The following is a 16,111-nucleotide window of genomic DNA, read 5'->3' as shown; positions in this document are numbered from 1 at the left end:
AAGGTCTGGAACAGTCTGCCAGCGGACGTGGTTCAAGCACCTACATTGAACACCTTCAAGAGTAAATTGGATACTTATCTTGCTGGGATCCTATGACCCCAGCTGACTTGCTGCCCTTTGAGCAGGGGGCTGGACTCGATCATCTCCCGAGGTCCCTTCCAGCCCTAATGTCTATGAAATCTATGAAATCTATGATACATAGGCACCTGTCTCTGGTCTCTGAGATATGGTGTGCAGGAGCCAGAGTTGGGCTCCTTGGGGCTGAGCCCAAGCCCAGGGTCATAGGGTTTCCTGGCTGGATGTGCAAAAGCCAGGATTGAGTTCCATTGGGCTGTGCCTGTGTGTAAAGGCCTAGTAAAGCAGGAGGATGACTTCCTCGGTCTTGCATAAATGCAAGCCAGGTTTTGTCTGCTTTGCTGGCTGCAGCATCACATTGGTGGCTCATGTTCATCTTGTGGTTATACATGATCCCCAAATCTCTTTCAGTTATGGTGCTAGTGAGTGTAGCACTGCCAAATGTGTAAATATAATGTGTTGTTCTTTTTCTCTTAAGGCAGAGCACCTTGCATTTCTCCATGTTGAATGTCATCAAGTTTTGGTCTGCCTACCTTGTGAGCCTGCTGACGTCTGTCTGAATCACCACCCTGTCCTCTAGCTTGACCACACTTCCCCATAATTTGGTGTCATAAGTGAACTTAGCCACTCCACTTCTAACACCAGAGTCCAGATCATTTATAAATACATTAAAGAGTACAGGTCCAAGTACAGAACCCTGGGGCATGCCACTGGTCACCATGCATCATGTTGATTTAGTTTTGTCCAATATCCTTCCAGGGATTGAGGTCAAACTAATTGGCCTATAGTTTCCCAGATCTTTCTTCCTTCCTTTCTTGAAGATAGCAACCCAAGGCATATCCAAGACTCTGGAATGAACCCCTCCCCCCAAGTCTTAAAGCCATTGGAAATCTTACTGCCTTCCACTCCAAGAGCAAAGTGCAATTATTTTACCTTTCTTTCTGTAGAAAAACATAGCAGTATATGCATGTTATAAAAGCAGATTTGAAAAATTCTAAACCTCTCCACTGACTGCCACCTGCCAGCAAGGACAGGGGATTGGTGGGGGTAGCTCAGGGTTACTCTGTTCTGATCTCAACAAACAGTACTTTTAAAGATGGAAAGTTTGCTGTCTTGATCTGCAGCCCCTATGGGGGCTGCAGGACAAACCTCTTTATATTGGTAGGTTGTAGGAAACAGTCTAGCTCAAAAAGCACAGAGCTTAGCACAGGGGTGGGAAAAATATGGCCTGTGGGCCGGATTCTATCTAAAAAGTTTAGAAAATTAATATATTTCATATTTCATAGATGAAATATTTATCTGCCCTGGCTGCCCATCAAAGTTGACAGGAGCCAGGGCAGTAGGATGCGGGGGGAGCTGGCAGCAGGACCCAGTAGCCACAGTAAGGCCAGGCCAGCCCAGCCCCAGCCAGAAGCCTGTGCCTACCAGAGGCTTCTGAGCTGGGAGCCTGGGGCTGTTCCTGCCTCCCTCCACTGGAGAGGACAATTCAAATAAGAAGGGGGAGGGGAGGCACGGCAGGACTGCAGGCAATTACGCCAGTTCTCAGGGCTGGTCCGGGCTGGTTTCTGCAGTCCTGGCTCTGCATCCAGGAACCATGTGGTGCCAGAGCAGTGGGCAGGGCTGAGGAGGAACAGCAGCAGGCAGGAAAGTGGGAAAATAGCAGTGGCAGGCTGTGGGGCTCATGGACAGAAGCATGGGGCCAATGCTGGTGTCCCTGAGCCAGGGCCCAGAGCAGGGTGGCAGTAGCGCAGGGTCCAGACTGGCAGGGGCTCTAAGGAGCTGGGCTGGGCTGTGCCAGCAGGGAGAGGTGGGGAGCCAGTGGCCCTTGACAGCTTGCCAAAACTCAGTAAGTGTCCCTCCACCCAAAATAATTGCCCACCCCTGGCTTAGCATGAAGCTAATATTATGCTTTAGAAATAAAAATCATAATTTAATTTTTTTCCATGAAAAGGCAAACAAGAATTTCTCCCCTGTCACTTCACTCAGCTAGGATTAATCCAAACATTTTGAGACCAAAGTTTCAAAATTAGTCAGAACATGGAAGCTCAAACTCTCAGATTAGCCATGGCCCTAGGCTCCCTATTGGCTCTATCATATGGGCATGGAGCATGGAAACCCTGAGAGCCAGAGTTGAGGTAGGAGTTCTGGCACTTGGAATACTCAGGGATGCCAGACCCTGCTCTACAATTAGTCACATTGACCAATTCTGTATAGGCAACTGTCAACCCTCTGGATCATAGTGTACACATAAGAGGTCTAACCAAATGCCAAATGGCTGTGTCTACATGTACACTCAACTTCAGAATAGACTAATCAGCTGTGGAATAAAATATCACTGTCTACATGTGGAATACTATTAGGCTACAGTAAACTAAAAAGTCACCGTAAGGTAGTACTGTTGAGGACAGTATTATTCTACAGTAGGGAAATTAATTGCAATTAAACACATGTGTAGACACTGACCACAGCTGTACATTAAAACTGGTCAGCCCAGACTGAAAGGGCCTAAACTCCTGCTGCCTCCTAGCCACACAGCTCCACACTTTCAGCTCTAGCCAACCCCTTCTCCTCCTGACATTGCCACCCAGAGCCCAGGGGAGAGCAGGACAGAAGTGGCCCTGGAATGAACTGCTTCACCCCTGCTCAAATTGGTCTGTCCTCAGTGCAAGCATAGATGGTGCACCCAGGAGTAATCCACTCCAGCTCAAACTGCTCTGGAGTTTATTGATTCAAATTAATTGCACAAAGAGATGCACCCAATGAATCCATTTGTGGATGACAAGCCCAATTTGAGATTGACAAGGCTTGTCACAAGTTTCACAGATCCATACATTGTCTGATTTGGAGTCCAAATTTACAGCACACTGCTTTGTTCTTTCTCGCTTTGCTTTCATATTGTGGATTAAAGCTGTTTTATGTTGAGCTGTACCCAGTGCCAAATATTCCCTCCAGATCAGATAGGATTTTGCACATTTCTCCCAGCTTTCTGCACTGATGTTGAATGGCTCCATATCATTTTTGTATGCATTGTGGTACCACCATAGAGAGTCACTCAACTTTCTAGAGCTGCCTTAAATCTCATTATACAAAATAATCTTGGGAAGTACAGTCTTCTCCCATTCTCCTGACATAGCCAATCCATCACAACCTCCTCTTCTTGATAGTGGTTTCTAAGTGTGTCAGTCATGCCTCAGCACCACTGTGTTTGATATTCTGTCTTCCCACTTCATTTGCAGGGTCTTATGCAGACATATCATCTGGAAGCTGTTCAGTCTCCTGATATGCCTAGCATATATACTCCACACATCTGAACCTTAAAGCAGGGATGACAATGCACAAGTCTCATAGATTTGTCTTTACCTTAGATGATACTTTGCTGTTATTCCATGCACATTTCAGTAACATAGTTACAGATTTCTAATTGGTCAATGTGACAGTGCCAAACAATATTGGATGTCACTTGCACTGTGCATGACAAAGAATCTGTTTGTGCACTCACAGCCACAGGCTGCCATTATTAAGTCCATGGTAGTCACCTGCCTCAATTAGAACCAGGACTCTCAAGGTTTCCAAACGCTCTAATCCAGAATAAGCAGTATGCAAGAGTGGGCTCCCCAATCCTAGACAATCCATATGGATCAAGATTTGTAGATTAATTACTTTTTGTAATATACCTGCCATCTTTAAAAGCAAATACCTAATTTGAGTATACTATATAAAATGTCAGGACAGGGAAAAGACACCCCCCCTCCCCGAAAGCAACAGCAGATCTGTGTTTGCAGCATTCTTATGCTGTGCATCTGTAGGCTTCTTAAGGCTTTAAATTCTGTGTGTTGAGCTTAACTTGCCTGACATGCAAGTTGTTTATGCCCCAAACACATTCTCCCTAGCCTGTCTTTAACTGGAAGGGAAAGTGAGCATACCAGCCAATGATAAGGGATGGAAAAGTCTCAACAACTGAAGTAGGCATCTCATTAAGAAGAAAAGTTGCTTTGTTTACATCTTTAAAAATGGCAGTCATTCTATATTGTAATGAACAGGATATAACACGATTCCCAGCTGTCTTGTAATATTGTCTGTGTTCAGGCAGGAAATTGAAAGGAAAGATTGTGACAGAAGTTTTGAACAGGGCAGACTGTGCTTTTCATTTCATAAACCAGTATGCAGTGAATTTTCCTATGCCAAAGTGTCACTTTTTTCCCAATTTCATTCCATACAAAAAACAGTCACACAAATATGTCTGTTTCTCTCCCCCTCTGCCTTGGTTCTTTTTCTTTTCTGTTTTCCTCCCTCATGTGAGCAAATTCTCTACATACTGTACTAATCTTAAGCCACAGTTTGGAGAAGAAAATGATTGAAATTGTGAAGGGAGTATGATCTCTAGTTCTGGTTGTTCTCCTTCCTCTTTTTTCATTAATATATGCTTGCTATATTGCAACAACACCCTACCAATTTTTCTATAAGTATTTCTTCATATTTGTCCTATAGATGAATGCAAGACAAAATCCTAGATGCAAACATTTACAAATTTAAAATGTAATTTTTTTTCTAAAAGCAGACTATGTTAAATAATGGTATCTCTCACTCAGTAGAGTTTTTTCCTGGGTATTTTCCCTTGGGCATATTGGATATATTGGATTTTCTTTTTGTTAGCCTGGTGGGGAAAGGGGGAGCATAATGCATCTAGTGTGAGAATAAGATGGATTCCATTCTGGCTTTGATCTTGTCTGCAGTTTTCTTAATTACGTTTCATTACACATAATTTTTTGTTGGCAATGGACAATCTAGGCAGAATCCATATTACAAAAGCACTATGAATGTTAAATACATCCTTACCCTAACTCAGACCTTAGGCTGAGTTGGTAGGTTTGTTTTACAAGAAAAATTGACCACAATTATATGTCTTTGAATAAAAATAAAAATGGAAATGTAGCCCACCTTCCATCAGATGGGGGCTGGAGGAACAAAAACCTTTCTGTGGTAACAACCCAGTACAAAAAGCACCTTAAGTAAAGGTCAACCCCAAATTTTATGACTAATACTATGTCCTACATGCCACTATTAAACTTCAATTTCATTTTACCTTCTTCATGTACAAACATTATGAAGTGGAATGAACACCCAGAGAAACTTAGGAACAACAGAAGTCTCATTGCTTTTTTGTCCAAGTGAAAGGCACACTTCTTTGCCTATTCTGACATAAGCTCATATAAATGTGTACACTTTGAACAAAACCATGACAGAAATAAACTACTCTACTGTGTATACAATTCTCTTTCTGGTGAAAGGTTGAGAGAGAGAATGAACTATATAAGACAGGTGTATGTTATACCACTTAGTGCATAGTTGGAAGGCACTCGTACAATGGTAATAATGGTCATATAAGACACTAGATAGAACAGAATTAAGTATAAAGGACTCAGGGTGGATTTTTCTTTATGCAAGATTAAATTAACTTGGAGAGTAGAAGTTTCAACATCACTTACAAAGTCTTTATTGCTAACTTTATCTTTATTTTGAGAACTGATAAGAAGGGATTTGTTGTTGGCCATGTATCCCGAGTTTAATTTCATGTTTGGCTCCTTCAGTAAACCTTAATACTAAAAGAGTGGCTTTTCCCATGACTTTGGCTTGTGCTATCTCTATTCAAGCATGGCTTTCTACTTCTTAAGGCTTCCAAAATGTAATAAGATGGGTTCTATCCAGCTGGCACTCCTTGAGTCCATCTGGACAGAGAAGACTGGTTTATTTATCTAAAAAATGAAATCTGGGTAAATTTAGCCAGCGCACCATTATGAAAATCATGTCCCAACTCATTACAACCTGAGAAAACTATAGCATGAGCACTGACTGTCAATCTTCTGCTATTCTCACAATACTGGGTTTATTCTTAATCAAAGCAAAAGCAGAAAAAGACACACAACAGCCTTACAGCTTTGATACAGAGTTGGCTCTGGTATGATACCAATAGCCACCTGTTGCTGGAAGTCATTGCCAATGACTGAGAGAAGCTATAGAGATTACACGCAGTGACTTGTTATTCATGGTCTGGCATTTTAAGCTCATGAATGGCTTGATTACTTAGATCTAAATATCTGGAAAGCTGCCCAAAGTCTGATAGGGTGTTACAGCATTCATTTTCAGGTGGTATTGATGATGACTTGGAGGAAAAAAAAAAGAGTGGGGGAAAATGAAGAAAAACAGTCTGAAACAAAATTTACCACAACTCTGTCTACAATGAATGGTTAAATTTGTAGATATGCAATGTGATCATATTTATGATATGCTTTTGTTTTTATTTTTTTCTGATTTCATGCCATTTACATGTAGATATGCCAACTAGACAATCTCTTGAATAATTCGTCTGAAACCAAAAAGAGACCCAGATTAGAACTAAAGTTTACTGAAAAAGGGTCATCTTCTTCACATCAGCAGTGTCTTTCTCATCACATCTCCAATGAAAAATTTCATATATGTTACAATAGCAAACTTTGAAAATGTTAGCAGCCAGCTCTCAATTTACCTTAGCTCTGCACTCTCAAATTGTATGAAATATAATTATGATGATATGAGATGTTTCTACTATTTGTAATAATAATAATAATAATAATAATAATAATAATAATAATAATAGTCATACCATATCCTGCAGTAGAAAGCCCCAGGTGCTTCATTCTGTTTTTGACAAGTTCTGCAAGTTCCTGTCTTTCAGACCGCCTGTAAAGGTTCATTCGCTGCTGGCTGATTTTCTCTGCTGTTTTGCCAGAGTGCTTTGGTACTTTTCTGCTCAGCCTCCGGGCCCACTGCATGCTTTTTCGTCTTAACAAGGGATGATCTGACTGATCGCTGGATGTGGAGTTACGATGATTGCTGCGGTAGTTAATTTGCTCTTTGGTGTCCTTGGTGTCTTCCCATTCTTCAACACTGATAGAGATTTGAGACTTCAAAGGGAAACAATAACATGAGAAATTAAGGGCTTCAGAAAATAGACATTTTAGTTGCAGTTAGGGTATCTTGTGACCTTCCCTTGGCTTCAGTTCAACAAAACAGGTAAGTTACCCAGCAGTCAAAACAGTTGAATATGTTAAATTGAATCTGTTGAAGCTGCACATGCCTTGCTGAATGAGGGCCATTTTCTTTTGGTGCCCCGGCATTATGTATAATCTTTGTTTGTAGCAGATATAAATGAGGTTATCTTTTTCCTAACAGGCAGAGCAGATAAGCTCTATTAATGCTTTATGCTGCTTTATTTATTTGCCACTTTCTAACAGGACTTCAATACAATTTTATACCTTTTGCAAAATCTGGATGTAAAACTATTTAAATTGTAGCTTGATGAATCAAATGGAATGTCTCTTCCCTGCTGCAGACTGACTTCCCTTATCTATTGTCTTTTTATATGCCCTTAATTGTTCAAGGTGTGATGTAATGTCATAGTAATACATTGCTGAAATAGAGTAGATTCTTGCAGAAGACTTGACTTTCTGATGGGACAGTTTAGCAAACATTTTTTAAACATCCACAGAAAAAATTATAATGCCAACAGGACAGCTATATTTGTCTTTAATTCTCAACTTTCCAGCCTTAAAGGTCATGTGTACCAAGTGGAGAGATATGTAGTTTACCTAGATGTATGTTCCCTTTCACTGGAAGGATTCTTAATTGCTTCCTTATTGCATATTTAAGATATTTAAGCATAACAGAAAGAAGTTTACAAGGGCCAAAGAACTGAACCTGCATTTTGTAGGCAATATTTCCCAAGAGCTATCAGATGTCCAACTGCTGATGTAATACCAGCCACAGTACATTTCTTAACAAACACATGATCTTTTCCAAATTCTGTTCAAGTGAATGACTGATGTGTAAAATGGTATCACATGCAAAAGTAAAACCAGGAATTCAGGTAAAAAAATATTTTAAGAGACAAATGCCCGTTTCAATTTCTGTATTAAACTAATGTCAATATTCCAGTGTTATGTGATGCTTTATTTCCTCTAATTATTACATTTAGCCTTAAGATATTCATAAAACCTTGTTAACCTTTGGAAAGCAGCTGTCTTTCCACCTCCTGAACTCCAGGAAATAATTTATATAGCTTTTTAATTCATTCCTATTTACCTGCTCACAGAAAATATGTCTATTATGGAAAAACAATTCTTACTTTACTCCTTCTTCTAATTGTTTTGATCCTTTTACTACTAGAAAAATGCAGAATTGTTTGAATATTGAGTAAACACTTTTATCTTTTACTTTATTGTTATAAGGATGAAGTTTTGATTTTTTTTGGCATTCTTTTAAGGTTTTTTATATGACAGCAATATAAAACCTTTCACTAATGAACTATAGTAATTGTAAAATACTAAAAAAATTTTTTTTTTGAATTTATTTAATATATTTAATACTGCAAGTGTTAAAATAATCTTCCTTGTGGTTCATGTGAATCTCCTGCATATAAAACATGTCTACAGTGTGCTAAATAACTAGTGAATTAAGCTTTTGTTTATATGATTTGTAGATTTAAGAATTCCCTTCTCCCCCTTGCTTCCAGTACTGCAAAGTGAAGGTTTTCAAAATGTTGACCATATTTTGCCACCCTTATTCATATTGGGTAGTATAAAAAGTAGTCCGAGAGGTTTACTTATGGTAAAAGGTATTCTTCAGTACGAATAAAGCTGGTAACTAAATATGGTTATCAACCTCTTCCTTTCACTTTTTACACAGGATATTTTGTAGCCTAGGTAGTCAATTGGGTACGCACCATTGTTTTTCAAACTGAATTTAGTGTTGTAGGTGCTGATCCTGAGCTTCACACACAGCCTGTTAAATACTTGAAGGATATTGATAATAGTTACTGGGTTTTTTGAACAAACCTTTTTAAGGGTTTTGTTCAAGGTGCCATGGATGTTCTTTATAGCATACTATATAAGCAGGAGTTCCTGAAAGCAAGTGAAAAGCTTATTTGCAGAAAATGTCCATTATTCTATTTTCTTGTTCCCCAGATTTTACTTATTGCCAGTGCTGAATTATGACATGCTGAGGCCCTAGGCTACGTCCAGCTGAAGAGGCCCCATGTGATGAAAAATAATACATGAAATCTACGAAAATGGATTTTCATGAAATGTTAAGATGAATTATTGGTATTTCCATAAAAATGTATTAATTCAATATAAATAACTGTGGAGAAAAAAATATATATTTTTGCTGTTTTAGAATGGAAATGTCCAGGGTATTTTTCTTATCTATAAGGCCCTCATACTGTGGGGCTCTAATTTCTAGCTTAGGTAGTTTAAGCCTAAATCTGGCACTGCCTATGGTAGTAGTTCTTTCTTGTTCACGTCTTTGACTCATTGAACTCAAAGGGACTTATAAAATGGCATATGAGCTAGAGATACGTTGGTACCCCACTTTCTCCATTAGCTGTTTGATTAACTTGTGTCTAGGGCTATAGAATCATTTGGGCATACATGTAAGTCCTATGTATGATCTGAAACTTTAATTACAGAAAAAACAGAGCTCGGACAAAGAAGAAGGCCTCCTCACTAGCAGCTAGAACATATGTAGACCCTTCAAACAGAAAGGGTTTTAACCTGTTCTTCCTGCTTCACATTAACCAAGTTCTCTGATGATCAGGCTATGGGCTAGACATCAGTCAAGACCCTTTCTAGCCCTCCTCTTGAAGCTTATCCATTGGACAGTCATGAGTCTTATCTAAGGGGTCAAGGTGAAACAAATAAGCCAGAAGACAGATTGATCAAATTTAACCAAGGTGTCTGTTTTTGCAGATGTGAGTTTACATATACTTGGTAAAAGATTGTTAGGGCCTGGCAGGAATCAGAAAAAGGACAGAATAGGATTGAAAGATGATTGGCTCTACAGTACATGCTCACACTCACACCCTTCAGTCCACCTCAAAACCAGGGACATATCACGCTGCTGTCATGCACTGTGGCTCCAGATCAAGTTCTCTTCAGATCAAGTTTATATAAAAAAACCCAAAAGGATGTTTTAAGAGGAGTTGAAGAAAGACCAAGGAGAGACCCTGATTAAAGAGGGGCGAGACAAAAAGAGAGCATCTACTTATGTCTCAGTGAGGGAGATATGTCCAAAAGACTGGGTTTGGTGGTAAGGAATTATTTCTCTTTTGTGCTTCCTCTGGTCATTTTGTTTTCCGTGGATGGCTAAAACCACTCAACCAATAGGAGGCACTGGCCTAACTGCCTGAAAATAATGAAAGCCACTGCCCCACAGTGCTTCAAAATTATGTATATTGGATCCTGGCCTAAAGTTACTTGTCCAAGTTAACAAAGGAAATCTGTAGAAGAAGGCAGGATAAAGCACAAGTGTGAGTACTTCCATTCCCGTTGTAACCATAAAACCATTATATAATTTTCACAAGATTGAATCTTGACTGCTAAAGTTTATGGGTTTTGTGTGCATAGTTTGTTAAATTGCAGCCTCTGCCTGTCAGCACAGTAGATCATATGGTGTCATTTCTAGTAATCTATCACTCTCATAGAGGTTATGAAGTCTATTTGTCTTATTTTGCCTTCCTGAATGAAGAAACATGACAGAACCTCTGGAAAAATAATGGGAGGCACATTCATGCTCGATCTGTCTTCTCTAGGCATGGGGAAAAGTTATATGTTATATTAGAAGACAAGCTAAACAATTGCATTCAAAGGAATTTTGGGATCTTTTGGGGGTCTTTTTTATCATATATGGAAAAGCTCATCAGGCAAACTGGATTTGACTTAGAGTCCCTAGTTGTATATTTGCATCTGGAATTGTTTGGCACCAGTGGCAGTGCCTAGATATTCCTCTGTAATAGCAGGTAAATGCACTTTTACAACTGTGGCGCTTCATTGACTGGTAGCAAGAGTAGAAGTCCAATTTCAGTCAAACAGCCAGTCACTCCCCTACCTCTAGATTTCTAGTGCAACTGTTGATGTTCCCAGGACCTTGTATTTTAGGAGTATACCTGGCACCTGCACTTTGTGTAAGTGAAGGGAGGCTCCCTGTTTTCTCGTTCTCCCTATATGGTTAGTTGTAGACATATTAGACATATTCAGTATGATCTAGTTTACTAGTTATTAAATCACCTTCTTTAACCTAAGGTTAGAGTTATATCACAGCAGCTTCACACCCATGGAAGGCACAGTGCCCAAAGCAGTGCTGACTGCCATGATGTCAATAGCAGTGGCTGCTTTTGCACCACCCCACAAAGACAGCACTTGGGACTACTGCCCCAGTTGCCTCCCTGCAGTTTATATTACTGTCTAAAGTTATAGCTCAAGGTGACTGAAGCCAGTGTATCTATATTGCAATGATACTGAATTCTACCCTCATGGCCAAAAAGTTTGCCCCTTGTTTGCCCCACAATGTTTGCCTGAGTTCCTGGGAATACTCACACACTTCATTCACAAGTGAATTAGCATCTGATTCACTTGTGTCAACATTGCAACTGAAAGCTTGCAAAGAATTTTTTTGGGGGGCTACTCAGTCTAATAAAAGATATCACATCTACCAAAAAACTTTTCCTGACCATGTCCTTAGACCAACACAGCTACAACCAAAAACCCAGAAATATTCCATAACAAACTCAGCTCTATCAGTTACCACTTCAAACATGTTCAGCTAAGATTTTCAAAGAAGTAAAAGAGAATTAGGTGCTTAGGTTCATTGCAATTAAATAGTAATTATCCACATATTTAATAGCAATTAGCACTTGAGAATTTTGAAAATATATAAGGCATTTGTATAAGGAAGGATGTTACAATTTTCATTTCGTTATAGGCAAGTCCTTGGCTTTTTCAGTATCCTGTATACATTATTGAAAGGAAGGGGGAGATGAAACAAAGAATACCTCAGCTGTCCTAAACGAATCTGATATGCCACCCATAAATATTCCAATTCTGATGTACTTGTGTCCACTTTCCATTACTAAGGGTTTTCTATCATTGGGGTTAACATTAGGGAAAGATAGACAAGCAACACATACTTACTTGTGAAGCCATTTCTCGTGACTGACAAAGAAGGGAAAAAAGAAAACAAAAGACAGTTTAAACAGTAATGGGAAAGCAGAAACAAACATGGACCATCTAACAGCAATAACAGATAATCATTAACAGAGAAAATAAATATAATCTAGTATCTGTTTTAGTAGATAAGCATAGAAAATCAAACAGCCCAAGGCTGAATTGATTCAATCTTTGTGGGTTAGTCTAAACTGCATAGATAGAACCAATAAGCAAGTGAACAGACATTCACTTTCGATTCTAAAAATGCAGGCACATGCCTGCAGTAGCCCAGGCCAGAAGCTGAGGGGTGCTAGAGTATACCACTCAGCTGAAGTGGACAGCCTGGGCCAAGGCTAGCCTGCCCACGCTGTGAAGGGGAGTTTGCGAGGGAGGTGCAAAGCATCTTGGGATGCTGGGGGACTGCAAGTCAACTTAAATCTGGAAGGGATCTGGGACAGAAGTTCAATAAACCAATTTAATCTAAGTCACTTAAGTCTGATACTATGTCCATCTGAGTTTACCTTAAACCAATTTCAGCCATTTTGAAGGTGGTTTATGTGCACCAAACTTCTGTTATGTTACCTATTTGAATGGATTTCCAGTCACTTATACTGATGTGTGTAATTTCTGTTCTTATCCATCGTGAAAGGACTAAATCCAAATCACTGGAATTTTATCTCATGAATTGATAATTATACTTTCCAGCATTAAATAATAGTCCTCTTTAAAAACTAGACTAGTTAGTATAACAGGGCACAGAGATGGGCATGCCAGGTACCAGGCACCTAGTGCCAGGAGCAGAGGCTGGAAGGTGAGGATCACCCAATGACATTGCCATCACTACCCAACACACTGCACAGATGCTTCCTGCAGTTGAAGCCCCCAGGCCAGGGGAAGGAACATGGTCAAAGGGGAATGTTAAGAGACCCACCCACTGCTGATGACCTAGCACCCAGTGCAGGTACTTCCTTCCATGCCCAGCTAGAGCAAGTCAGGAGCAGCCCTGGGGCTTCCCATGCCCCAAGTCAGCTGAGGACAGGAGCAACAATGAGAAGGTACTGGTTTCTCACCTGCACCTCATTTGGTCCCCTTGTTTGTCCCACTCCAGGCAGAGACACCTGCCATACCACTTACACCGCAGGGGACCCAAGCAGCCTGGGCCATGGAGAAATGGAGAGGGCATCTCATAATTTTCACTGTGAAGGGAAGGAGTAGGACCACACCAATGCACACCCCTATATCTGCCTCTACCTCTAGGATGGGGTGGGCAAAATCGTGGATCTGGCTGGTGGCCAGACTCTGTTTCCCAGCAGCACCTGCCCACATTGCTGCAGCCGGTTTGTACGAAGACCAGCTCAAGCAGCTCTGACACGGTGCATGGGTGGGTGGGGAGCTGCTCTAGGGCTGGGGCTGGGATTTTGTGGTAGTGACAGCATGGTCTGGAGTTTGGACAGAGCTACAATCCACTGCCTATACATCCCTGCCTGATCCCTGCCCTGGGCATGCCAGCAACAGATTGCGTCTCTCCTCTGGCTCTGAACCATGCTGTCATCACTCCAAAATCCTAGCCCTGGATCAGGTCCTCACCCAGATGCATGCCATGCCAGTGCTGCTGAGGCTGGTATCCATGGAAACCCTGGCCCGTGCTGTCACAGCACTGCCCCTCCCGGGGTGTCCATGGAAACTGGCTGCAGCAACATGGGCAGGTGCTGCTGGGAAATGGAGTGCACCATGAGCTGAATCCCACCTGTGAGCTGGACTTTGCCTGTCCCTGCTCTAGGAGATTCAAATCTACATCTTGTACCTCACCGAGATCCAACCCATCAAGCTGTAACTCTTTCCTCAGTTGGAATAATTCAAAATCCATTGGTAGCAAGACAGAGCAAAAATAAACATTACACTGTAGGGTAGAGGTTCTAACACATGGTACAATTGTTAAAGAACAAGGAGGCTGGGTTACAATCTACAGTCCCTACTTCAGTGATTGTTCTATATAAAAACAGACTATAATTAGATACAATTCTGGGCATGGCTTGAAGTAGTTATCTGGAGTACTTAGAGATCTATAGACTTAGGCATCTTCAGGTTTAGGCAGTAGCTGAATGGAATCAGAGGTCTGGATCAAGGACCACAATTTTAGATTCAGGACATATGTAGAAATTAGACATCTAAACTTGTTTATTGGATCTGGCCTCTGCAGTCCACAGAATGACCTTGATAGGTGTTTAGTTGCTGGTGGTTGCTCAATTAAAAATTATGTTTCCTAACCAAAGTGATTCCACTGGGGTGCATACTTCCCTGCAGAGAAGCCTCAATGGTTCATGCAAAATATCACAGTAGTAATAATAAAGGTGATCATTACATAACTCTTTCCCATGGATGCTGTTTGCCAGCTGACTAATAGGAAAGGGCAATTTGTTTGTGCATCTCTGTTATAGAACCTATTTACATATTAATTATGGGCAGCTTCTAGAGCTCTAAATCCCTGCGTGGTCTGCACGTCAACACCTTTATGCATTTTAAAGCACTCGTTATGTACCTGCTCCATTAGATGTGGATACTCCCCACTGATTTGACTCAAACTGAAGGTGTGACTGCATGCTAGCACTAAACCAATAAAGAATTCTGCAGCTCACTGCGCAATGTATAACAAGGACCATATATTGGAAAGCATGGGTATATGAGGAGAGTAGGTGAACATGAGGAAATCACTGAGCTAAATCATTGTGGTAAATTGTATGACTATTTAGTGCCTTTTAATAAGTCACTATTTAATCTTGCTGCTCTTATATGACTGTTTTTTTCATCATGGTTTGTGTGTGGTACACTGACTAAACACAGAGTATTACAGGAAATTATTTTTTCTTACTACTTCTGCCATGTTCTTGCTGCTAAGAGTTCAATGGAGTATAAAAGGATGCTGTGTCCTCTATAATATTGAAAACTATGCCTAATTTTTCTTATGTTGGCACTGCTGTTGCCCTTGTTCTTCTCCAAAAGATGATAATGATGGATGGTGTTATAGTGATACTGATATGAAAAGTATGAATTAACAATAATGTAGAAGTGCAGCCCACTAGTTCATATGTGTTTGGAAGAACCTAGAGAAGAAGGCACAATGAATCACCTCTACTGAAAATTCAGACAGAGAACAGTAGGCTATTAGGGAAAGCTATCCCATAGTACTCTATTGTAAATTAAATTGTCTCTTTGGTTCAAAAATATAACTATGGCTGGTTCAGATTAATTGATTTGATTTGTTTTATTTTTCAGAGAAATGAGAATAAAGTATCAGCAAAAAAACCAGGAGTCCTTGTATCCACACCATAATAAAAACTAGGATGCAAAATACACAACCCATATGCAAACAGACCAGTGTAGTCACATGGTAATGTTTACTATGATCTAAATATAACATGTCCTCGAAACTAATACATCTGGAAGCTGCCTGGGAAGACTTAGTGCAGTAGGAATGTCAGTCTAGCTAGTACAAGATTCCAATGTGCTGCGGGGGCCAGAATTGGAAGAACACTGTTTGTTGGTTCCAGCCTTCCCACTGCACTGAAGCCAGTGAGGATCACTCACTAGGGTTACCATATTTCCAGGTCCGAAAAAAAGGACACATGTCAGCAGGGAGATGGGGGGCGGGGAGCAGTGACATGCCAGTGCACTGCCCATTCTGTTGTCCCTCACTGTCAAGCAACACGCCCCCAGCCCTGCTTCTTCCCCTCACTCCAGACACACTGACCCCATCCCTGCCAGTTCCCCTCACTCCAAAACAGAAGTGCCCTGTCCCCCACCCCTTGCTGGCACCCCTTCTTACCAGCCTGCAGCCCCCTGGCACTGCCAGTGCCCTGCACACCCAACCCACAGTCACTCATCCCATCCCCTATGCCCCTCACTCCTGATCAACAGCCCCCTGCCCCACTCCTAGTCCTGGCAGTGCCCCTCACTCCTGACTCGCAGCCCTTCTCCCAGCCTTGCCGGTGCTCCTCACTCCCAACCTGCAGCCCCCTGCC

General features: G+C 41.0%; 1 protein-coding gene across 3 annotated transcripts in view; it reads right to left on the bottom strand.

Moving 5' to 3' along the window:
* The window catches only part of KCNT2 (potassium sodium-activated channel subfamily T member 2), a 259,822-nt gene that overhangs the window by 9,659 nt on the left and 234,052 nt on the right, over nt 1-16,111 (bottom strand). For 2 of the 3 annotated variants that reach the window (XM_019530701.1, XM_019530704.1), the window contains one exon: nt 6,716-7,016. In XM_019530701.1, the coding sequence (XP_019386246.1) occupies nt 6,716-7,016 (301 nt within the window). Of the gene's footprint in view, nt 1-6,715; nt 7,017-12,077; nt 12,099-16,111 lie in introns of all 3 variants that reach the window. The other variant, XM_019530703.1, reaches the window with a different exon arrangement.

The sequence above is a fragment of the Crocodylus porosus genome, unplaced genomic scaffold (genome assembly GCF_001723895.1).
Source record: "Crocodylus porosus isolate Cpor-Errol unplaced genomic scaffold, CroPor_comp1, whole genome shotgun sequence".
Classification (NCBI taxonomy): domain Eukaryota; kingdom Metazoa; phylum Chordata; order Crocodylia; family Crocodylidae; genus Crocodylus; species Crocodylus porosus.
The sequence above is the reverse complement of the archived record's forward strand: the minus strand, read 5'-3'. Positions and strand labels throughout refer to the sequence as shown.